Source organism: Alligator mississippiensis, chromosome 14 (assembly GCF_030867095.1).
Source record: "Alligator mississippiensis isolate rAllMis1 chromosome 14, rAllMis1, whole genome shotgun sequence".
Classification (NCBI taxonomy): domain Eukaryota; kingdom Metazoa; phylum Chordata; order Crocodylia; family Alligatoridae; genus Alligator; species Alligator mississippiensis.
This window is the reverse complement of record NC_081837.1, coordinates 3,715,522-3,741,694: the sequence shown is the minus strand read 5'-3', so window position 1 is coordinate 3,741,694 and position 26,173 is coordinate 3,715,522. Positions and strand designations below refer to the sequence as shown.

General features: G+C 37.9%; 1 protein-coding gene across 8 annotated transcripts in view; it reads right to left on the bottom strand.

Annotated features, from left to right (window-relative positions):
* Positions 1-26,173, bottom strand: part of LOC102572857 (uncharacterized) — a 55,964-nt gene that overhangs the window by 17,395 nt on the left and 12,396 nt on the right. For 7 of the 8 annotated variants that reach the window (XM_019493323.2, XM_059717091.1, XM_019493322.2 and 4 more), the window contains 14 exons: positions 24,403-24,564; positions 22,664-22,779; positions 21,686-21,726; positions 20,490-20,593; positions 18,570-18,744; positions 15,850-15,951; positions 14,318-14,479; positions 11,992-12,085; positions 8,955-9,099; positions 7,932-8,136; positions 6,812-6,990; positions 5,959-6,124; positions 4,208-4,369; positions 3,160-3,323 (listed from right to left, as the gene is read on the bottom strand). In XM_019493323.2, the coding sequence (XP_019348868.1) occupies positions 3,160-3,323; positions 4,208-4,369; positions 5,959-6,124; positions 6,812-6,990; positions 7,932-8,136; positions 8,955-9,099; positions 11,992-12,085; positions 14,318-14,479; positions 15,850-15,951; positions 18,570-18,744; positions 20,490-20,593; positions 21,686-21,726; positions 22,664-22,779; positions 24,403-24,564 (1,977 nt within the window). The remainder of the gene's footprint in view (positions 1-3,159; positions 3,324-4,207; positions 4,370-5,958; positions 6,125-6,811; positions 6,991-7,931; positions 8,137-8,954; positions 9,100-11,991; positions 12,086-14,317; positions 14,480-15,849; positions 15,952-18,569; positions 18,745-20,489; positions 20,594-21,685; positions 21,727-22,663; positions 22,780-24,402; positions 24,565-26,173) is intronic. The other variant, XM_019493330.2, reaches the window with a different exon arrangement.

Below are 26,173 nucleotides of genomic sequence, written 5' to 3'. Positions count from 1 at the left end.
TTCATCCAGTAAAACAGCTGGTTTTTTTCTCATTTTTAAGCTGATGATTTGATAATGAAAAATTACTATTCCTCAACAACCGAAAGAGCTAAAAATGCCTCCTCACCACTTTCTTGGAATCATCGCAGCTTAGCAAACTCCTGTGAGGCAACTGATCAAGGTTTTGACTCTCTTACTTCAGAGACAGTTCTCAGCACCTAAGTGTATTTTAATAGCTACTTCTTTGCAGAACAGATGTTGTAAGTTTCGTGGGTACTATAAATATTAAGACCCAAACAGTACATGTTAGGAAGCTGTTCTCATTAATTTTTAACACTCAGTTTGTGAATGAGGAGGATTTAGTCCTATAACAAGATTTAGAATATATATGGAATTGCTGAGAGATTTTACCTGCTTGGATGTATTTAATTTTTCATAATGAAAATCAGTATTGTTCTAATTCTGGAACTTGCTGCTAATAATTATGTGAAAGGTTATTGTTATGATTATAAAATAAATTGCAAGGATCTAAACATTATATATTAGGGATACTAAAAGAGATATTATGTTTTAAACAGTTTTTGGAAAAATTATTGCCCTGGAATCTCTTGGTAATAGTTTTATCACTTGCTTTCCCTTTTAGCATCTTAAAATATTACCAAGTGATCGATTTTTAGACTAGAAGACAGGATATCAGACTTTCCATTCCTGAACACTAAAGTTGTTTTTGCAGTAAAGTTCAAATGCCCTTTAAAATAAACAAGTCAGTATAAACCAATGCATCCACTACCGATTTATTTTATTCATAACAAAATAACAATCTAATGGTAGGTATAATCAATTCAATGAGAAGTTTAATGACTTTAAATATATCAAAAGGCCAATGAAAGTTAATATACAGTGATTAAATAACAATAATCTGTGAGAAAAAGGCACACAACTTTCAATTTAATTATTCTCAAGTAATGTAACTGAAAAAAAACAAGCTTTTCAATATTTTTCAAAGCAAGCTGCCTTACAACATATTGAAAGTTATGAAGGGGAGGTAAATGAATCATTTAACTAAACTGCTTTTGAGATAAAGTTTTTGGTTTTGCTTTTTATTAAATTCTGTATTTTAGAGCCTCCTTCTGGCAGTGCCAATATTGCTGAAACAGGATGTCAGCTGCAATAACAGCAACCTTAGAAAGCAATGCCATAAACTGTAAATCAGTTTTGTCTTCCTTTAATATTGGCTTAACAATGAAGGAAGAACTTTGCTGTTTAATATTTAAACAGCATAATTATTCCTGTAGGGCTAAGTCTGGAAGTGCCCTGCACTGGCACATAATGCCCAACAACACAGCAAACAATCAGTTTTTTCTACATCGGGTGGAGCTCATCACAGTTCCTGCATGCTAGAGGAGAAATTTCAACAGGGATCTCTGAAGGGAAAATGGATCTCTTTCATCTACCTGGGTCAGGTCAGTGAGCGAAGTGACAGAGTTTATCTATGTAGTTTAAATCTCATGAAAGTAGGGAAACCATGAACACCATCCACTACAACTGCTCAAACAGTTGCAGGTGGCCGTGGTCTGGCTATACGGGATGCTTAGCTCTTGAAACACAGACATGAAGACTGCTTTCTTCAGCATTGTTGTGTTGCAGTGCAGATCATACCAGATTGCTCACTGCATAGGTAGACACCACCAGAAAGGCTGCAAAATGAGTGCTTAGACAGACAGATTGATTGGGATAAGACTTATATTTGTGAAGTAAATAGTCAATCCACGAATTCAACAGTTAACTCGAGTTTAGAGAGAGGAACAGATCCTATGAAAAATGATCTCCAGAATGTTGCATTAATTATAATACTTATTGTTAACATGTGCTAACAACATTAGGGTGCTTTAGAAATCTGAGGATGTTTTCTTATTACTTCAGTACATCCAGGAAGCTGTCATACATGTAAGCTGAGAGGATCCTGTGCTGTAGCAGGGAAAATTCTCATAACTTTGAGGAAATGTACGGCTCAGGGAAAATATTAATCTCCACTTAGAGATGACTGTCAAGATGACTACTGTGTAACAGTACAAGGGAGGCATAGGGAACGTAATATGGCCTAAATTATGGCTTTGGGATCCATTGGAACTGGTATGTGTCCCAGTGGTGGTGAATATAGGTATTATGCCTACAGATGCCATAACAACTTGGGAAACAACGAAACACACTAGAGGTATGCATAGATTGCAGTCAAAAGTACGACTGCAGCTCATGTAGAAATACACAACCTATCTTTAAAATAACTAGCCCATATACCATTAATTACGTAGGTGCAGCAGCGTAAGTTCAGCACACTCAACAAAACCGAGCTGGGACCTCAGGCAGCACGGAGCTTTACGTGTTATGGCTACAGTGGTCTCATTATTTGAGCTGGCCTACTGAAAGCTAGTTTGGGTATGTCTACTTAAGCTGAAGGCAGAGCTTTGAGTGTACTGCAGATATACACTTAGTGAGTAACTATCAGGTACCCTTAATAGGGATCGACAAGAGCCACTTCCATGTAGCGATCCCTGGTAATGTCTCTGACAGCCAAGAGCTCCTGAATTGACAAAAACGCCAAAGTGCAAAAAGATAAAGTTACAGACACCATTTTTGTCATATAAAAGAAGGTACCCTTAATCATAGGCAGACCATTCCATCCCATCTACAATGCCATAAAAATTATAACATGAAAAAAATATGAATAGTTAGAACGTTAACTGCTGTTGAACCCAAACCCACAGTACTATCTATATAGATTACTAGAAAGTGGCATCCTTTTTTTTCTATCAACTGCAGCCCTTACTAACAATATCCAATTAATTTTAGTAATAAAGAATATTAATGTCCAAATGCAAATGGAGACAGATCTAATTCAAGCCAGTGGGAAACCGGTCACTAGTGGAAATAAGACTGTTTGTCTTTCCCCCTGGTCTATAACACACTAATTGCTCAATCAGATTCAAGTGCCAGGTAATAGTTGGTACAGGAAACTGAACCAGATTTGTACTATGATGGCTTATTAGCTCAAATGGTACCCTGTGACCTCACAGCAGTCTGTTTATGTATTACTGATGAACTCAAAAATATTGGTGAGTCTCTCTTTTGTACAAAGACAGATCTGCAGGCAGCAAAGGCAAAGTTTTACTTACTACATACCACAGATGGATCAGTCCAGATTGGTGATCTCTGCTGACTTGTGAAATCAAGTTGGCATGTTAGGAATTTTTCTTCTCCTCCCCACTGTTGAGGTAACTCAGGCAAATGCATGCTTGCAGCTCCCTTAAGGACTCTGGCTAACACATTTACATAATAGCCATCAGCTGCATAAAAAGAGGTACTGCTGAAGGTTAACTGACACATGTTTGTGGACAGACTATAACAAGATCATCTGTTTTGCTGCTTACAACACTTACGTTAAAGTTAAATAGATTGTCAGCGGTATAGGTTGTAGCCATGTTGGTCTAAGGACATAGGCAGACCCAAAGAACCTTGTCTGCCTATAGATTGTCAGTGAAACAAACCTAGCCTTTTGGGGGCAATTGCTGTTTGCAGAACAAAGTCGAAGCTATAAAGTAGCATCTGCTAAGGAATCTAGTTAGAGCTCAGGGGCAGGAGCTACACTTCCCGAGGCAGCTGGAGGAATGGCAAAAGGACCAGTTCAACTGGTCCCACCTAGAAACAAATTCTTGCTTGCTGGGATGCTAGGAACTCTGTTGAGTGTATTTCTGCATATATGCTGAGGTACCAGTCCTCTGTGCTGGCTCCCACAATCTTCCCTGTACAGCAAAATCATTCAGTTCCAGTGGGATGACAGGGCTGGCAGATGTTGCCCCTTTAAAGCTCAGGTGTATGGATTTTATATTCCTTGTCTATTAAATTCTTGTTACTGGGGATAAGACCTACTGCAATCATAACTGTTTTTAAACATCAAGTCAAATTCCTCTCTCTTGCTCACTCTCTCCTCAGTCATAATTCTAATTAACTATATTGTTTCATTTTACTTTAGTATTCTAGTTTATTGCTATACATTTTTCTAAGGAACAGGCAGTAAAGGAACTCTATAAAGCAACAAAACAAAACTATAGAGGATGCAAAATATACAAACAGGTTTACCACCATAAAAAATACGTTGATGATAGGTTGTTTGTTTGGGTTTTTTTAAGAAATACTATTTCTTATTATTTCTTTTAGTATCTATCATTACCTTTAAGTCCAAAAGCTTGTTTGACCTTTATGCGGATGCCTGCTTCCTGCCGATAACGGACTGCATGATGTATGTTGATGTACTTCGGAAGCTGTTGTGGTAGCAGATATTTTGTTTCATCTAGTCTTTCCACATACCAGGTTTCCAAACGGTCAAGTGTAACTGCAGAAACAAACTCTGGCACCTTACATACAAAACACTAATTGAAGAAACACTGGTTTGATAACATCCTCAGGACAACAATTGTCAAAGTTTGGTATCTAACAGTGAATGCCTAATTCTTCATTCTGATGCTTAAATCAGTGTTTAAACATCCAAGTTCCACAGCAAGTATACAACTACAGAACTGAGAGACTTAAACTAGGAACTTCTAGTACAGTAATTAACATAGTTCATTAAAATCTAAGGGTAAGGTTTATCAAAGAAGCATTTTTTAAAAGTCTATCTTACTACACTTCCTTTTAGTAGTACTAAAGAACAGCATAGCAAAGAGAGTTGTTATTTTAATTTCCTAATTAATTAGCTAATCGACTTATTAATTATTCCTATAAATGCACACTTTACTCAGTAAAAAGCAGCATGCCAATTCTACTCACAGAAACCTGTACTCAGCTCCCCTGAATACTGGATTCATGGGAGCTATATTTGAGTGTCTGAGGACAGCATTTGGCTCAGTTTGTAATAAATTATAAAGAGAGCTTAGCTATGTATATCATCCTAATGGATGACGCTTTATAAATCAAATAATATGAGGAAGAGCTTGACAATTCGGGGAATATTTCTTTGCACAGCTTATGGCTTCTGCTTAATATTAGGGACTCTCTACGTGTGTGCATACTCCATTTTGAGTTTGGGGCTTAGTTGCCCTATTGTCATTTGCCTTCTTTGCTAAGATCCACAGGAGGCAACAGGAGCAATTCTTGTGCTTGACATAGAGCTAGCAAAGGAGAAAGGTTAACCATGATGATCATCCTATTAAAATAAAGCACATGCAAAGAGATAGCTACTACCTACGGCAAATTAGCTTTTAAAGTCTGAATACTAAGAGAGGGTAACTAAGAAATGGATCACCTGGTGTGGGCTTAATCACCTGAGGAGGCTGAAAAAGGAATAGCCCAACTAAGATTATGAGAAAGGCTCTTCACTGGTCATTTTAGAGTAAGCGGGGAAAGAGGCAGAAGAGAGCGGAAGTACAAAGGTGGCTGCAGAAAGAGGGACATCAGAATTCAGGGAAGCAGCCATGAACATACAGAGGATATGGGGCTTTTTAGAAGCCTCTGACCCAAACAAAAGAGCACTCAAGTGAAGAAAGTGAGACCAGAAAATGGGCTTAAGTGTTTAACGGTTTTGTGTAAATCTGTGTATGTCTTGTGCTAGCTGAAATAAAGAGTAATTGGTCTTGAAATCTTTATGAAGCTGACATGTCCATCTTCTTCCACTATCACATCTCTGAAGAAGTTAATTGTAATCATAAGGGATGGCCCCAGGAGTGGAGCTCTGAGAGAGCATACTTTACCTTCTGGAAAGTCTAGGGTGGTCAGCCCTGATACAGGGAGGTCTAGGACAACTGGATTGCAATTTCCCTTTCTGCTTAATGATAATAAACAGAGAGCCCTTGCCAAGGAAGTGTACCAGAGGCAAGAGTCAGGGCTGCCAAAGGAAGCTGAGCACACAGGTCTACTGTGACAAAGTTTCAGTTACAAAATAAGACAAAGAATTTGTGAACAGCTATCGACCATTTATTTTCATACCTCTGCTTTGTTCATTGTCAATTAAGTATGTTGTCATGTCTTGTACAAGTTTTGGGAAGCTGTTGTCCTTTTGAAAGCTCGATATGATCTCTAGCTCTGAATTATTGGGCTTTGCATTATCTGAGAAGTAATATCCTGTCAAGTAGCTTGGTGCAGTCACTGAAAACTGAAAAACACTGTTAAACTATAGGACTCTCGTACGAACTGGTAAAAGGACTCCAGAGAAATTAAACAGGTGCAATCAGCAAGGATCTCTCAGCTGGAGCAAATCTTTGTCAAAGCAAATGAATAAATATACAGTAAACAAAGTTATACATAGCATAGATTCCTTAATGTTGGCTTCACCTGGGCTTCAGCACCTGGCCATGCAGCCCTGCCTTCCTACTTTCTCCTCTTTCTGTCTCTCAACAAGCCCTCCTCTGAGCACCTGGGCAAAGAGAAGGGCAGGTGAAGATGGAATTAATCCCTTATATACTGGGTACCATTTCATGAATTTGCACCCTGTTACTTCATTCCTAAAAAAATATGATTTCAAGCAGCTTAGGAACCATCCCCAGACACACTTTCTCTTGATTAGAGTTTAAAGGGTGTGCCATGTGTAGATAAGGTATAGTGTCTTTAATGCATTACTCTGGTAGAACTTAGGTCCTGCCCTAGGCTCTTAACTCAGTTTTGCATACATTAAAAGTGGCATGCCTGGACTACCCTAGATATTATTTAGCACATATAAGCCACATTAATACCATACCTGGAGATCCTAATTTAGACAAGGCAAATAGGACTGAATGCCAAAGTGCAGCCTGTATTTCAGGCAGATAGAATAACTATTACAGTTGAAACTCTATATACTTGCCTGTGTGTGTGGTAACATTCGAATTAGTGCTGTGCAGCAGGGAATGGCTGGATACTGATCTAATGTTGTTTGTGTAAGACCTGCTGGTCCCTTGCTTGGCATGCCTCCTCTTAGTTTTAGTTGAAATCCTCCTACATTTAGATTACCATCATTGTTAAACACACGGATCATAGAGCTTCCTATAAGGCAAAAGAAAACCAAACCAAATCAAACCAACAAAATACGTCTCAGTAAAGATTTTATACAGCATGTGCTCTAAATATATGTGTTTGTTGATTTTGCATGTTTCTTACATTTCCCTTAACAACTGAATGGGTGAAGGAGATCAGGGTCCATAGAAAAACTACACATGTGCAAAATATAAGTGTACCCCAAATGTATAGAAGTGTGGTTGTTTTTTCACAGAGTTGTGAAAAGGGTAGCCCATACAAGGCTGAGTCTCAAGAGCTCTGTAGGTCCCTGTGATTCCCATTCTCCCAACCTTTCTCCTGTTTCTCCAATCTCCGCTCTCTCCCTACTTGCAGACGTCATAAATCTCCAAAATTTTTAGTTCTGTGAATGATAAATACCTAGATTCATTATGGTGGGAATTATTAATGTTCTTTAAATGCTCAAGTCTGAAGACAGCCTGTTCTCACTAAAATGTACTAAAAATCAGGCCCAAATAAATGTACATAGAATATAAGTTGTTATAAAATTATATGCAAATGACTACTAATGTCTGATTGTGCTACCTTTACTCACTATTAATAGTACCATATCCAAGGTATTACTTCATGTGATTAAAGATGAAAAAATCTGACCCCTTGAATCCAGCATCAAGTAAGACCTGGGCTAGAAGGACAATTATAAATAGTAGTTTAAGTATATTTCCATTTCAAATATTAGTCTCGACTTATTTTCAAAACTTTATAAAATGTTTGTGTTATTTTACTCTTAAGGTTCTGCCAGCTATGTTCCTCATAGTCCTTGAGGGATGCATTTCAACAGCTTACATCCATTATAAATTAAAATGTGTGCCCTAAAACTTAGAAGATACAAATATTGGACAGTATACTAAGCAGAAAAGAGGAGAGAGAAAAAGAAAGGGAGCTACATGACAAATTTGTGTTTCATTTACCTATTATAACAAGATCTCCAGAATCTATGTCTACTGTATGAACTTGGAAAAAAACACATGCATTGACATCCATGACTTTTGTCTCATCTCCATTTAATATCATTCGGTACTGGAATTTTGGATTTCGAGATGGACTATTAAGAAGTGGAAATGCTGTAATATTAGGCAAATTAGTCAGCCCTGAATTCCTGATTTGCCCAGTTACCTAAAAGGAAAAAGTTAATTTTCAATTTATTATTCTGTTTGTTTGCTTTCTGTACTTCTTGACAAATTCAAAAATAAATGCACAAGAAACAACTTTTGCACTTGAGGATTTGATTTCACCTGTAGAATACTAAAAGGATGCCCCCCAAAACTCACATAATCTTATTGGAAACTGAAGAAAGTAAACTTTAAGATGTATCCCTGTGCCTCTATTTTTCATATGGCTTAAAGCCAAATTGTTGCCCTCAAATATGTATACAACTTACACTTGACTGGTTACTTAGTAAGAACATCTGATGGCAGATTTTGGTTCTGCGTTCTTTATTTTGGAAAAGTACTGTGCACTGTGATTCTTTAATGTAGTTACACAGTACCGTTCATGACCAAGACTAGCATGATTTGATTACAATATGCTCAAGATCAAAAGAAGAAAATAAAAGGTAAAAGGGATGCAAGTTATCTTAGTGAACAAGTACCCTGTTTAAAAAGCCCTTTAAGAAGTACCTTTTAAGGTACTCAAGTAAGTTTAAAACATGATTATTTAAAGGACTATGCAACCAACATTATGAAACAGATAGAGAATTCCATGGCCGTGAAAAGGTTTTCTAGGACAAAATGTCCTCCAAATTTGTCTTCACTATATGGTATTCTACCCCTATCGGCCATTTAAAATTTCTCCATAGATTTAAAATTGCTCCTACTAGGTCTAGGGCTATTTCATATGTGCCTGAATGCAAATACAGCTGAACAAACAATAGGATCTATGGGTATAAATACCCATAGATCAATTTGTGACACCACAGCAGTAGCAAAACTTACCTTTGTTATTGTTGCATTATCAGGGATATAATGGAGGGCATCTACATACAGATCAAATGGATGGTTTACTGATACAGCATTTGGTAATACTGTAGAGGAATTAAAAGGAACCCAAGGTACACACAGAAAACAAGGCTCTTCAAACCTGACAAATATGAACAAACATAGAACTTTATACTAAAATATTAGTATTAGTAAGTGGCATGTTTACTTCCATTATTTGTTAGACTGTCACCAAGATTTGTAACATCAAAACTAGAAAGAACAACATAACTAATGACTGAGTGCTATTGAAGAGCTGTCCATTTCTGCTCCAATCAGTCAACAGCTGTAAGTTAAAGCCATATGGTAGAATTTTCAAAAGTGTCTAAGAGATTTAGAAGTCCAAGACCTGAATTACTCCAAGAATGGAAATGTGCAATTTTTGGATGAACACAATTTTCACATATTACACTACAGTTCCCTTCAACCTGTAAGAGCATCTGAGCTAATATTAAAAAAAAAAGCATACTAATGAGAAACAGGCATGGTGCAGTTGGGTAAGTATAGAATTGGGAGTCAAAGGGCATTATGTACATGCTTAACTTTAAGCATGCACTTAACTGCTTAGCTAAACTGGTGTAAGGAATCACCACTTCTGGAGATGAAACCTAAACATAGCTTTAAAACTAGCAGGGAAGATAGTCATAGACTGTCTGCAAGTGTCCTGGTGATCTAGCCTTGCTCCTGCTCTGTCCCTGACCCTGTGCTTCATCTTTATGTCTTGTTCCTGATATCTGGTTTCTTCTCAACTGTGACTCTCAGCTTCTAACCTTTGAACTATTCCCAACTGGTTCATGACCTGGGCTCTATCTGGCATCTCATCCATGCCCTAACTATAAGTGTTAACTGTCTTTATCCCAGTCACTCAAAATCGTGGTTTGGAGCATTACCAGTATTTGCAGGTACTACCTGACAGGGGTTGTGACGTGAACACTTTTGCTATGGCCCCTATATCAGAAACCTCTCATACAAAGAACACATCATAAAGTCAAAAGCAAAGGTGAGCAGTCAGAAAAACGTTGTATATAAGCTCACCAACTTGAAATGGGGAGTTAGCCCCTCAACCATCTGAACCAATGGTCTGGCTCTCAGTTTCTCCTCTGCTGAGTATGCATGCCCTATATGAGAGAGATCTGTACATGTTAAGTGCCCCCTTTTGAACGACAGCTGCTGATGCATCACAGGATACCTGAAGCCTACCAGCCTAAACAGTGTGTATGTGCTGGCTGACATCACTCCACAGAGCAGTATCCAGAAGGATAGAACGATTGAGACAAACTGAAGATGTGAAATACCCACTGTACCTCCATCCCACAACACACAAATGTCTGAAGTCATGCAGGGGCTTCCTCACCAGCACCCAACTTCTTGACCCAAGAAGACATGACTGCAGATGTGGAACAAGAAGCTGAAAAAAATACCCAACAGGGGAGAACTAGACATTTCAGAAGCTAAGTCCTTACCACCAGGGACTGACAAGCCATGGCAAAGGTGGCAATGTCTCATCTGCCTACATACTGTAGTCAGATGCTCCAATTAACTAAAGAAGTGGGGGTATACCACTTGTTCAACAGCAGAGCTTCATACTATGCAACACCTGCTGTAGTGCCCGCTGCTTGAAGGCACATGTACAATGAAAGACCTCGCAAAGTATAATAAATGAGCACAAGCATGTGTAACAAAATGGTCAAATATGGTGTAGAGACATGAGAAGAAGTAAAATCCCACGTGCCTGAATTACATCAATTTTCTTTAAAGTAAATGGGCATTGAAGACATTCTTCATTTTGCATTATCAAGCTCTTCAGGTGCTAGATTCCCAGTGGAAACGTGAAAGCACACAGTTCAATCAGCTCATAAACACTGGAAGTTCCAAAGATGGATTTTGTTACGGTCCATTTGCTATGATCCAAAATTCATGGAAGTCAATTAGTCTCTCCATTAATGTCAACAGCCCTTAGATCAGACTTTCAAAGTAGTCATGATCCTTCCTAGGTCCTTTATAACATAATATATAAACCTGCTTCCAGGAATTTCTAGCCCATTCTAAAGCTCCCACCTACTTCCCCCAAAACACTGAAAACTGTGGAGGCTGCCCTGATTCTGAATCATATTAACTGAACTGTGATGGCAGAACGTCAAGACAATGATCCAGATTCTTGGGTGGTTTTCTTTGCTATTTTACTGAAATTGTCTATTTCAGCACATTATATTATTTTTATGTTACTAATTTTATAATTTAGAGAAACTTCTCCAATATTTTTTCTTGTAACCATCTAAAAAGCACATACACAACACATGCTACTCTCTAGTGACTAATTTCTTTTGTCAGTTATGTCTTTCATTTGGCCAATTTATTTGCAGATTTATGATCCATTGACTTCCACAGTTTCAAAATTAATGCTAAATCAATACTCTGTATAAATTATGATTTTACTGTAAATCATTTTGCGATACATTGTTTGGTGGAGGCTGTATAAAACTGTATTGTATATAAATGAAAACATTAAGCAAGTTGAAGGCATAAAAATCAGCTAACACCCTAATACAGCAGCTTTGGAGTGAGAAACTGTAGCATTTTTATGTAGCATATGGGAAAACTGCAGCATGGGAGTTTTGAACATTAATACTGCAGCTGTACTAAATCTACTGTGTCAGCCTCTGTCTACAAGCAAACCAGATTGAAAGAAGTAAATTTTCACTGCAGTGCTGAATGCTGAAAACAGAGAACTTGGGTAAAGTTCAGAAGAGACTTATTTAAAAGAGAATAGACATCAATTAAGTGAACCTGGTTAGTAATCACAGGCAAACAGTTTTGCATGTAGAAAGGATTAAGACTGGTTGGTAGCCTGTCCACATTTTGAAACTTTAAACTATTGTTATAATTAGACTTTAGCTTGATATTAGTTATTCGATAATAAAGACTACAGTTACATCTGGATCCAAGCAATGAATGAGAGAAAAATATTTCTGTTGCCTATAATTTCATGCTTTACCTTTCTCTCTTTACTTGGCTGTTTCTCTGTCTGTGCCTTTCTTTCCATACATCATAAATGGTGAGCTGGATGTTTGAAGAACCCTGGGCAGAATCTGTAGATATGGAATCACTATGATAAATCAACTATATTTACTGGTATATTTTTAAAAATTATGCCATATATTTTATATGGAAAGAAATATACTCAGAAGGTCAAATGCTGCTCAGCTACTATATCATGTAGGCAAATTTAATAGAATATTACATTAAAAAAATCAATAAGGAAAATTAAACACAACTCCTTGCTTTTCCATTTTAAATTGTCTCCCCTTCTCTGGCCACTGAAAGCTGCATAAAAGCCATTCTAGAGGCCCTCTATGACAAGAGCCACAGTGCGGCATGACCTGGGATAAAAAGAGTGGTCCATGCATATCTCAGCACATACCCCCACCCTGACAATGGCCTTCATATCCTGCTACGTTATTCCTAATCTTAGCAAGACAAGCTCCATGGCACAGCTGCAAGTGAAGTTAAATTACAGAAGGAGGCAGTCTGGTGGTGTCTGCCTATCTGGTGTGTTTGTACCAGCCCAACTATGACCCATTTAGGTTTTTTGGTTTATTTTTAATCTTTAGATGCTTTGCCTGTCCACATCTCAATGCTCTGTTGCTTTCTCCTTCCTTGTATCAGTTCCTCCTTGTACTGTATGCTCCCTGGGGCTATCCTGTCCCCTGCATCTATTGTATCTCTTTCTGGATCCAGAATCTTCTGTTGGCCTGCCTGTCACTGAACCCCAGTTATCATGTGATGCCTTTCCCCAATCTTAGTCCCTACACTTGACACCTCCTTTCAATCTGTCCTCACCTCCAGCAAGCCACAATTTAAGCTGTAACTGTAAATACTTTTTTTTTTCTTTAACAACCAGTGTGGTGACACTCAGCACAGGAGCCAGAGGCAGGAATTATACATTTAGTAGTTGTTACTTACGTCTTCTAAAGTTTCAGACGTGTCCTAGTTTTAAACACAGCTTTGTCATTTACTTACATAGAGGATTGTGAGAGTGTGTCAAGCCAACATTTTTAAATTTTAGTGCCTCAAGTTAAACATCCCAAGCCGTATTTACATACTTTACGTGGCCTGCTGATCTAGAAGTACTTGAGTTTCCAACTGAAAATAACAGAACTCTGGGGTATTCAGCACATTTCAAAATAATAGCTTTTCTTTAGGTACCTAACCTGTATATGGAACATTGTTGTCGTCTAACTTCAGATAACTAAGTCTCAGTTTTGACTCTACTCTCTCTGTCTCACCTCTAAATCAGAAGTTATACCATGAAGGGGGATGGATGGTTCTGAGCTGGTATATATTTGATTTACTGGCAGACAAACCTCTTCGAACCTTGTTGACATGACAGCCACTTTCCATCTGAACCAAGTGAAAGAACAGCTGTACGCTCATTTGTTAACTGATAACTCAGGTAACTAAGATATTACTCTACACACTTAGCAACTAATCTATACGGCTTTCTGTTTAGAAATCAGGAGTTCTTTTTTCAGTCCAACAAAGACTTGCACCACACTAAACTGGTTTAAAAAAAATGGCTTCAAATAGTTAAAAGCTTAACAGGAAAATGTCCTAATGAGAATAGCATACGACTAGAAAATCGTTTGGCAAATGCAACCAGCTTAAAAATTAACAGGAGGTAAGAGTGCTTAGTACCTTGTAGAATCAGGTCCTATTTGATGTTCCCTATTGAGTCAAAAGCCTTGATATGAAAGAGCTGAAAAAGTGTAACATTCATACTTTTAAACAAAATTATTCTGAACGAGGAAAAAATAAGTTGGACCTATTGTTTTAATGCAGAACAAGGATAACTTCAGTAGTGTGCCACCCTGGCTACTTTCAGCATAGATTAAATTACATTTATGGTATACTTCTATTTTAAAAGAAGAATTATAATAATATATTTGTTCAAAAGCGTACTGAGCCTGACTCCCCATTGCTTCGCATCTGTGCAGCCATTTACATTTGTGCCAAGTAATTGCAGAGTAAGAAATGAGTGTAAAATGCTTCCAAGTCAAAACTGTCCAGCTGCTTACACTGCCAGTACCATTTTATATTCACCTTACCCAGGTGTGTGAAGATGCAAGGCAGGTAAGTATCAGAGCAATCATCATCTCAGTGTGCCATTTTACTTATTTACCCCTAAACATCATTGAAGCAATCTTCTAGCAGCTGAAAAGGTTTTAAATGTTTAGACAGCTGATAGCAACATTTGATGCATTACATATTTGAGTAGTTTTTCTCTTCTTGCTACTATGATGACTTTAATTTTTTCAAATTACCTTTTGAGTCATGAACCAAAGAGTAATCCAGAATATTGTAAACAACTTTCCCAGTATGCAGTGGAACAAGTGCAGAAAACTCTTTTGGTGCCCAAATAGTTCTAGTATTTCTAGTTTCTTGCTGAAAAGCATCCACTTTTTGCCATCCGAGTGTCAACGAGTCTATAAAATGTAGTACACATGCACGCACTTAGTATTCATAACTTTCCAAATTATGTACAGTCTATTAGCCTGTAACATTAAAATTACTTCTATGCATAATCTGTGTAACAACTTTTTAGGAAAAGTTAAAAAGGCTAAGATGGTTTCTGATTCCCAGCCAATGAGTAGCCTATTCCTTTGAAAGCGGCACTATCAACTGCTACTGGATACCCGTGGAATAATGTACAACGGAACTCCCTCCAGCTTTCCAACTTATAAAATAAGAAAGTTCAGGATTACACGTTGAAAATAAGCACAGGGATTGCCCAAATGAAGCAGATGACCTTGCAATATATAAAAGAGTGAGGCCAAAAAGGTTTGATCCTATAAACTTATGCATTTGAGGCTCTGTCTAATGAAGAGTACACTGTGCTGCCTCAAACTAGAAGCAGGGTATCTGTGTCCATGTTGCACTTTGGGTGAGCTAACTAGCACTGCTGAGTGACTGCCCGTTAGCCTGTTCTCATGCTCTTTAGCCCACCCATCACACCACATACATGTAGCTACCCTACTTCCTGTTCAGGAAGCAGCCAGTCAGAAACATGTTTGAGGGTGCTGCTGTTGGGCACCATAATATGACTGTGTAAACACAGCTTAAGTAAATGTAGCTATTATTGGGTACATTGTTTCCACTGTGCTGACAAAAGTATTTGTAGGATTAAATCCCAAGAGATGACAAAAGAAATGCACTAGCCTACTAAACATGTAGTAAATTGCCCAAGGAACTCTGCCTACTAAATTTTAAAATGCCTGACACTTTGGGCCCTGTTGATGTTAATTTAATCATGCAATGGGATATGATGAATTTTATCCTGGATTCCAAAAATCCTGTGTTCTGCCATGCCAGATAAGATCTGCCAGACCCCAGCATGCATTGGCTGGTGAGGAAACATGGGATCAGAGAACTGGATCCTGATCTCCCTGTATACTTGCACCTTTACAAGGCAATGTAGGAAGTGCAGCATTGGGGATCGTGCTTCATGCAATGCCTTGTCATCTTGCCAGTGTGCTGGGACCCCAAGATCTGGGAGCAGCTCCCCAGTCTCGGGCTCCCTGTGTGCCAGCACGTTCAAAGGGCACGGGGGCAGCCCAGCACTAGAGAGTGGTTCTCCATACACCCTTTAAATTAACATGACACATATGCAAATTCAAGCAAAAATAAATATTAACGTCTTTGTGGCTGGTTTGCCATTTCATTGTGTGATAAACTGCTTGTACATGTGGCATGATACCAGTAATTATGCAATAAATATAATGCCTGTCTGGGGACATTATCTATGTCTTTAACGGTAGCTGCAGTTCTGATAAAATGTGAAAAACAGATTACATACCTTTTCCTTCAGACTTGTAAACTACCTTGAATACCATATAGGGTTTAGCTTCTGTCACATCTACAAACTCAGATGGATCCAGAGAATCAAAGGCAAATGATTCTTAACATAAAAAAGTTAGAAATTATTAGACAAACTTGTTGCTTGTTTCATTGATGATTATACTGAAGTAGTTTAGAAAAGTAAATCAGTCTTCACACTAGTGACCCTAGAGACCCTTACTAACAATCTACATCCAATTCTTTTACTCCTTTTGCACAGCAGATTCTTTCTAGATGTATTATTAATTTTAATAAAGACCTTGACCTTATTTTTTAGACTCATATTACTATCTAGACTCATATCACTAGACTCACCATTTTTTCCTTAAGCAAAACTCCTTTTGAAGTTAATGACAAACTTAATTGTGACTAGAACTGGCCCTGTAGCATCCTATTCAATGGACTTTCTTCACTCCTTTCCAAAGCCACTTGCAGATTTCCCATTGATTTCAACAGAAAAATTACTTTGCTCCATGTGCCCTGGTAAATGTCTTTTAATCCTTGCGTCTTCAGTTACTCATCCTAGTTACTCATCATTCAGCAACTCATGTAATTACTCATCCAAGATACTCCCATTGCTGGAAACTTTAAAATATTTTTATGTTACACTTTATTATATAAAGTGATAATATCTATTGATTTGCACTACACTTGCAAAAATAGCTTCTGAGTTCGAATGAAGCAAATCAATTTTATTGAGGCTATTAGTCAATCTCAGCAGTCACGTATTGACTTGTCTAGTATATTAGAAAGTAAAAGAGATCATCTCTTAAATTAATTTAAATACTAATGTAATGTAATGTTTACATTGTGAACAAGTTGGGAGAATAATCTGTTTTCCCAGTTCAATTAATGTCTGGTTTTCAATGAGGCCTTTCTTCCCTTTGCCCCAAATTCAAAGTCCAAGGCTATGCAATGAGAGAGAGGCTTGCTCCCATTCAACAAATGAAAACAAAGGGCCAGCAGGTGCTGCATGCAGCTTGAGAGGCCAGTCTGAGACCCGTAGGTAGCACAGTGGGCTAAATGATAGGGCTCCATAGGCCCTATAGGTTTTTGACCCCCTTGCCTTGGTATATATCTGTAACTGAAAACTGTTGTTACATGGAGACTGAATAGAAGCAATGAGAGACGTTTCATACTTAATAAAGGCTTTTCTCTTTTGGTACAGATTGTGAAATTGGGCTGGTTTTATTTGGCCTGTAGCCTCACAAATGAATGTTCCTACTTACAATAGCTAAGCTTTATGAAAATTGGAATGAAATGCTTTAAAAAAAGACTCAGTCCTTTCCCTGAAGCAACCAAAGGCAAGGTGACTGTCTTTTGATTAAGGTATATACCGACAGTGGGGGGTTCATAGCTTTAAATACATGATTAGATTAAGAATAAAACTTTCATCCAGAAGCTTTAAAAGCCTATAAAAGGTCTTAGAATAAAAAAAAGTTTCTTATCTAAGTTAAAGAAATTCTGAAATCAAATACAGTAACATTGTCCTTTACTTGTAAAATCTTGGTCCTGTAAGTAGGAAGACGTTTTAATGTTTTGGACAGCAGCTCTCTCACCTAGTGCACTTGCACATAGTCATTAATTCCCTTTTATTAAAGGGATTTTTTTAATGTAGAGAACAAATTAAGAGACTGAAGTTTAGGAAGAACAAGGGGGAAAAACATTTCCTTAGAAATAGGGTAAATGACCTTAATAGGGGTTAGATATAAGATAAGCACCAAGCCAATCCTGTGCCAAAGTGGAATCATGAACAGAAGCAGACTTTAGGGGAAAAGAAAGGAGAATTTCCTAAAGGAAGGAAGAATACAGAGTAAAGTACCACAAAGGAAAGAAAAAAATATTAACAGGGGAAAACAACAACAACAGAGACTTCCAGGAGGAAAACACAATATTAGAATAGAAGGAAATGCCTTTTAAGAGAGGAGAGGTGAAAGGCAAAAAGGCCTTTGAAAACAAATTAGCCATAAAAATTATGTGAGAAGAGAAGAAAAAGTGGAGTGGGAAAAATATGCATCCATATTATAATGCCTGATATTGTACAAATATTTAACATTAAGTATTAGGAAAGAGATATGACCATGTATGAAAAAAGAGGATACTGAAGGACCAGTTTATGGATGCGAGGCAAGCATGGCAGCCTAGGAGTTAGGAATTCTATTACATTAATATGTTTTGTTTAGAATAAGCTAAGATATCACAATCTTATGCTGCTGTTTTAAATGTCATCAATGTGTCTGACTGAAAAGAAACAGGTGTAGTTGGGATTTCATGCTGCAGGTGAATTCAAGGACCATTCTACCTTACTCTGCTTCACCTCTAGAATAAGGTGAGCGAGTAGCAGCTCCAGCTACAATTCCAATGGCAACCTAAAATTTTTGGAGGAAGGGTCCTAGTTAATCTTCATCCTCCCAGTAAATGAAACTTTCTAAAAAAGGACTTCATAAGGTTATAAAAGTTCAATGGAAAGGAGGACCAAAATTACAGCAAGATCCAAAGGAAACTTATTAGGGAGCACCACAAATAACTTTAAATGTTTTCCTTTTATTTATTTTTTTAATCTGCTTCTCATATATGAACATAAACTGTTCATAATTTGATAGAAACCTTTTTTCAGCTAGAATTGTAAAGTAACAAACAGAATCCACAATACAACATGAGATTATGAAAGTTTCATACCATCAAATCGAAAAGCAAATTCAGTGGCTTCATGTTTTTTCGTCAATGTTCCTTTGGTTATCTGTCTAATAGAGGGTTTAGAAAAGCTAGACTTGGAACGCAGCTTTTCAAGTCCATAAAATATTGAAACTGTTAAGCTCACAGCAAGAGGATCAAACTCATTCAACCAAGTTTCCTAAAGAGAGATATGACATTAATGAAACAAAAACAACAAATTTCCATCAGGGTCATAAATCCACTGTAAGCACAAAAATGTCAGTTCCAGAACTGGCCTGTATTTTCAGGAAAAGAGCTTAATTTCACCCTTCATATGTAACCCAAATTCTCTTTGATTTCTGTAGGAAGCCAAGATGTACAAGGAAATAAATATTTACTAAAAAAGGGGGAGTATTTTCCCAGGATGTGTGAAAAGCTTGTCCAATGATCATTCCCAGTAAGACTGCTATGAGCCAAATTCTGTTTACAGTTAAGCTTCTACAGTTCTTCTTCAGCATGAAAAGTAAATCTACACACACACACACACACAAACACACACACACACACACTACAATCTAGGCTGCTTGCAGGTGTTAAATAAACAACACAACAGAACAAAAAAAAAACGCACTTTACTGGAAGCAGCAGCACTTTACTTTGACCTGGCTCTGCAGCATCTGTGTATATTGGGTACTTCAGCGGGGCTCTTTGGTGCTTTTAGCTAAAGCTGATTCAATCAGCTATTAGATAAAAGTGCCAAAAAAGCCTCACTAAAGAGCCCGCTCTTTGCACATGTCGAGTGAGCCAGATCCAAATCCAACTAACGTGCTGCCTCTTCTTGGTATGTGTGGGGCTTGGCATGGGAAGTCACCAAGTTTAAATTAAACCACCTTTTTTTGGTTTTGTTTAATTATTTTAAAATGTCTGCAAGCAGCCTAAAAGCAGTTTAAAGCAGTTTCCTTGACTTTGAAAGAGAATCCTTCACCCAAGAGTTTGACCATAAATATTTACGGTCTGGTATTTCGGATCCATGGAAATAGGAAAAATGTTACTTTAAAAAGCAAACAAGGTATAGTTCCCATTCTGTGGGTTGATGCAGTGATTTCTTAAACCATTACAATATAGTACTTAACTCTGTGTATCCATTTTTCTAATTTAATTTATTAAATAAACAGCTTCAAACTAAGTGACCTCCTGAGGTCCCTTCCAACCCTAATTTTCTATGATTCTAAAGAGGGAGTTTCATTCATTGTCAGTGAACTCAAAAACAGTAAGTAAATGTTAACTTTTGTTGCGGTGAAAAACAAACTTTATTGACCAGAGAGGGAAATATTGACAGAAGTGAAGCAAATATATAGTATGTACCAAAGTTAACAAGACAAATCCCATTCGGCCTGACACACAAGATTTGGTCCAATCTTTTTTTTTTTGTTTTAACTACATGTACTCTGAAAATCTTCACAGAAATATTTGGAAATCTTTTTATAATTGTAATACGCTTAAATATTGTAAGTTTTTCCTTAGTAGCTAAAAGAAAGCGGCACTCAGAGCCAGAAAAAAGCATTAATTCACTCCAGTGAGGTGAAATAATAGATTTAAATTAATTGTCTCCAGTTAGTCAGGATGTATTTATTTGTATATGCAACTCACTGGATAATAAATGTTCAAGAACTCAGTTTTAATAACTTCTGAAGAGATAAACCACAGAAATGTACCAAGTCTCTACATGATAATTTTACAGCCAATCATAATCCAAGATTTCATGCATATAATAATAGTTAATGCTGGAGTGCTCTGTAGCTCGTAGTTTATTTAGGTCTTTGATCAGTGAAAGAAAAAATCTTGATGACAAGCAGTCTCAACAAGAATGCACTAATTTTATTTTGGGAATTAAAGATTAGCATCCTGTCAAAACATACAAGATAAAATAAAATTACCACTTACAGTGTGTGTTATCTCAACCTGAGGTACTGGTAAAACTAACTTCAATAAAACATCCTTCACACCAACAGGCAAAATTCCCCTGAAGCCATGAAAAACTTTTCCAGCTATCAAAACAAATGATACCAAAGGTAATTAGCCAATAGAAGTTTTAAATAGTTCCACCCTTGATTATAAATTAAATTATTCACAGCCTTCATTTGGCTTAAGAGCATAAACATATTACTCTTTACCTATGAAGTTAAAGAACACATTTTCTTACTCTAAGTAAAATCACAAAGGTTTAATTTCAAATACTGCAGCACATCAACTATACATGAAACAATGTCTGTAAGTCTCGGATATTGAAAGGGAAACTACTACACCGGGAACTGGATTCTAGCTGCATGGTAGGATGCTTAGATTTTTACAAAACTTCCATGAATTCCATAAACATACCAGTCAACTCTTTTCAAGCAAAGGTTTTGGTTAGACTTTTCATTGATTTGTAATGGTTGCTGGATAAAGCCGTTAATGAAGGCCCCTCTGTAGGTATCAAAAGAAAGAACATGGCCTGGTCTACTTAACTGCTTGATTCTATAAAATCTTACTCATGTGAGTAGCCCTTATTTAATAGAGTTACTCATGTAAAGGTTCAGAGAACCTGCCCTTTAGACAGAAAAAAATGGTCTTGGAAAAGCTAAGAGGAAAAATTATACTGTAGGTTCAGGCATTTTTTAAACATGCCCCTACAGAAATCCAATGTCTTACAAAGAATGCTCATTACAGCACATCCACTGACCTAAATACCTTTGTATGCATCTCCCAATGCAGCAATTAATCCGCCACTCCTGAATTTCTCTGTGCCAGCTTCACATTTTAGAAATAACTTTTCACAGCTGCTACCAGGACTACTACATAGCTGCTAGGAAAGCTGAGGTCAGAGGAAAATCTTGCTCTCTCTTCTATACAAGCAGACCTCCAAGCCACTAGCCAGACCCATCCTAGATGGGGGACTTGGTCATAAGACATTTTCTTTTGATATTTCTGGATATAGCAGCAGCCGCCTTACGTACATTTTAGAAATAAGATGAGCTTTTCATTACAGCTTAAATCTTTCCTCTGACACAAGGTATTAGATATAAAAGGACATTAACACTAACAGGTATATTCTCCTCTTGATGCTCCTAAATAATCAGCATCAACATGAAGTTACATACCTTTCACTGAGCTGTGCCTGGGAGACAGATCAGCAAATGGCCTGCGCAGGCAAACAAAGCCAATTAGCATTTCTCATAATTCAATTCCATATTTTCAGTGCATATAGCAGTATGCAGCAGTCGGAGTAAGAGCAAAATTCTCACGTTAACTACTTTTGCTCATTAAAGTATTTTGTGGCCCGTTACAAAAAAGGAACCAGACAGCTCAACTATACATCTATCTTAAAAATGATTCCACGTACTGTAGAGAAGACAGACATAGTTTTCAGCCATAAAATATTAATTATAAATGAAAGATTCAGAATTGCCCTCCCTAATTTGTGAGTCAAATGAACCACAGACTTTCAAAAAGCCAATATTTTATATGAGGAAAATCTAGTGGGTGGAGAAAGTGGGAAGGAGTAACACAGTAATAGATAGAAACATAACATTCCCCCTTCCTCCAAACTATGTGAACATGCCCAGGTAAATCTGAGAATGTCATTTTAGCACAGTGCCTGAAGCCAACACTCTCAAGAATACAATACTATGATTGACACATATTGTGATAAGCAGGGAGGAACAACATGAAAACTTGAAAGTCTCACCAATGCAATGAGCCTGCAGGGCAAAGGGCATTTCTGACTGTTTAATAATATATCTGTAAAAGGTATCTCTACATTTATGTTTTATCTTTCTTCCAGTAAGTCAACCATACTCCAAGTAAAATGTGGAAGATAGTTCTTTCACTTCTTGCTCCCTCATTAAACCATGCCTTGTGACCACAAATCTCTAGTTGAGGAAGTTTCATAGGGTTCACTTTGAAGGCTATCACTTTGAAGGCACTTGCTTAAATCTCTGGCTGAACTGGGGCCCAGCAAAACAGTCTACAAAGTGTTCAACACTAAAAAAAAAAAATATTTCAAGACAATCTCCAATTCCAGTCTCATATTTTCAATCCAATCATGCTTTTCCTTCTAACCAAAGTAGGTTCTTTACCTTTGATTCATCCTGCTAAGCCCAGGGATGTCAGATGGTAAACCACCTTGCTGTAGGTGAATCCAGGCTATTTGAATATCAGCTGTTAGAAGCTGACAACTATGAAACAAAAACACCTGAAAAAAATGAGAGCGCATGCAATTCTCATTAGTGTGCATGAAACAAACCTGTTAATGTTTTTACAGATTCTAAAGGAATAAAGGCTTTTTCTTAAAAAAATATTCCAAGTGAAATATTGCGCATTATACTCCCTGCAATTATATTATTGTGCATTGTACTCCCTGCAATAGTGCCTGGATGCCACCTCTTTGCTAGCTAAACAATGAGCATAAAAACTTGAACAATAATTACTCACCTTTTGTTTGTCAATAAAAACTAAACAATTCCAGTTTACTCTAGTAATTGTTTTCCATTTTAGTAGGGTTGGAATGTTTTTGTAGCTGTAATAATCCAGGAAATACACAAGAGGCAAGGATTTTTTGGTGGTATTTTTTATTGGATCATTGTACAGTTGGGTAGAAGTTTTTGACATTTTTATATTGCAGAAAAACAGGTAATTATATACAAGCCAAACATTTGAATTTTGCTTTAAAAAAGGCCCATTCTTATTTACACTAAAGCCTTTTTACACTGTTCAAGCAGTGCCTCGAAATAGCTGCTAATATAATATGGCTGCAGTGTGACTTAACCACACGCATATGTGCTTTACTGAACAGCAATGGATTTAATCAGATGCCTAAGCACTTTCAATCAGGGCTTAGCGAGCAATGTTTTGGTATGAGCACTGATACTAATCAATATTGAATAGAGTAAGTTCTCTATACTCTGTGTCAGCAGTACTGATATTAACTGGGAATTCAGCACCTGGATTTGAGGGAAGTACAAAAAATCCCCTGGCTTGGACTTCCCAACAGATCGAAGTAAGTGATTATTCACCTCTGTTTGGCACTGGCAAGGCCACATCTGGAGTACTGTGTCCACTTTTGGGCACCCCACTACAGGAAGGATGTGGACAAACTGGAGGAAGTCCAGCAGAGAACAATGAAAGTGGTTAGGTGCTTGGAGCACATAACTTGTGAGGAGAGGATGAGGGAACTAAGCTTATTTAGTCTGGAGAAGAGAAGACTGTGGGGGGACTTACTAGTGGCTTTCAACTACCTGAAAGGTAGTTATAAAGAGAACGGAGCTGGACTGATCTCAGTGGCGACAGATGACAGAACAAGGAGCAATGGGGAAGTTTAAATTAGATATTAGGAAGAACTTTCTCACTAGGAGGGTAGTAAAGCACTGGAACAGGCTGCTACCCAAAGAGGTTGTGAAATCTCCATCCTTGGAGGTTTATAAAGACCTGGCCAGACAAAATCTTGGCTGGGATGATATAGCTGGGGATGGTCCTGCTTTGAGAAGGTGGTTGGACCTCCTGAAGCCCCTTCTAATCCTAATTTTCTATGATTCTACATCTCAGGCAAAATTTGGCTCTCAGGTTCTTAAGCATCCACACTGAAGCCAATGAGGTTGTGTGGGTGACACAGGACAATATTTTGTCCTTTATTGCCGGAAAACTAAAAAAGAACAAATAAAAACGTGTGTTACAATAAAAGTGAATATCATGGATTTCCCCCCTTTGATAGATGCAACCATTACTGAAAAAAAAAATTATCCTTTACACAGACATCTTCTATGACCACTTTTATCATTGCGGACAGCTGAATGGTAATATGCAGCATTGACGTACATACCTCTCTCATGGCTGGATAATCATCAGCAGCCATCAGGGAATCCTTTAACAACATAAGGATCGAGAGACAGAAATTCTCCATCACTTTTCGATTCCAGTCTTGCATATATAATTGATCCCAAATCAACAACACTACAGGAAAATCCACTGCACTCACAAAGCCCTGCACAAAATTATGAAATCTACTGTATTAAATGTGCTAAGCAGACAGTTTTATTTAATCATAAACAGCACCAAACCTTGATGTTTCAACTCAAATAAGTTTCAGATTATTCTAAGGGGCTACAGACAACACCCCCCCCCCCCCAACAAGTGTTACTGAAACAGCCCTTTCCTTGTAGTTTTTGTCTGAGTTGATCCTCGGCTTTTGTAAGCGAGCATGACAGTGGGACTGTATTTACAGTAGTTGAATACCTCCTCCTGTAGTTGTAATATCAAATAATACAATTGATAATAAGACATAACCTCTCTCCTTTATAGTCTTACTAGTGGCAGGAAAATGTTAACTCAGTGCAATATTCCTGTTGACAACTGTTGAGTCAGATACAATACATGACTAGCTTTTTCAGTATAGAAGTAAAAGTAAGAATTGCATAGCTGAAAGAAAGTCACAACTTGAAGCTGTACTGAAACAAGCGTGTTTATATTGGTGGTGAAACAAGCAAGAAAGGAGGCATGATTTTAAAAAAAGCATCCTATATCCTTTCTGTTCCAACATGATTTTAAAGACTGTAGTAAAACAGTTAAAAGGAAGAAAGAAATCTAAGGAAAACATCATTTTAATAGTTCTTTATGTTATTTTTTTTCCTATGAAAGATGCTTTAATGTAATAAATTACATTTTGGCTTTGTAAAATCAGAAAAACTGGGAACATGATTCTTCTTTCACTGAAAACCATTTAATTTCCATTTGCTTCAATAGTTAACTCCTGACTGATTGAATGAATCTAGTCTCTTTCTATGACCAGGTTACGAAACGCCTGGACGCGGGAGGAGGGGTGGATGTCGTATACTTAGACTTCAGGAAGGCCTTCGATACGGTATCCCACCCCATACTGGTGAACAAGTTAAGAGGCTGTGACTTGGATGACTGCACAGTCCGGTGGGTGGCGAATTGGCTGGAGGGTCGCACCCAGAGAGTCGTGGTGGATGGGTCGGTTTCGACCTGGAAGGGTGTGGGCAGTGGGGTCCCGCAGGGCTCGGTCCTTGGACCGATACTCTTTAATGTCTTCATCAGTGACTTGGACGAGGGAGTGAAGTGTACTCTGTCCAAGTTTGCAGATGACACAAAGCTGTGGGGAGATGTGGACACGCCAGAGGGCAGGGAACAGCTGCAGGCAGACCTGGACAGGTTGGACAAGTGGGCAGAAAATAACAGAATGCAGTTCAACAAGGAGAAATGCAAAGTGCTGCACCTAGGGAGGAAAAATGTCCAGCACACCTACAGCCTAGGGAATGACCTGCTGGGTGGCACGGAAGTGGAAAGGGATCTCGGAGTCCTTGTGGACTCCAAGATGAACATGAGTCGGCAGTGTGACGAAGCCATCAGAAAAGCCAATGGCACTTTATCGTGCATTAGCAGATGCATGACGAATAGGTCCAGGAAGGTGATACTTCCCCTCTATCGGGCGCTGGTCAGACCGCAGTTGGAGTACTGCGTGCAATTCTGTGCACCACACTTCAAGAAGGATGCAGATAACCTGGAGAGGGTCCAGAGAAGGGCCACTCATATGGTTAAGGGCCTGCAGACCAAGCCCTACGAGGAGAGACTAG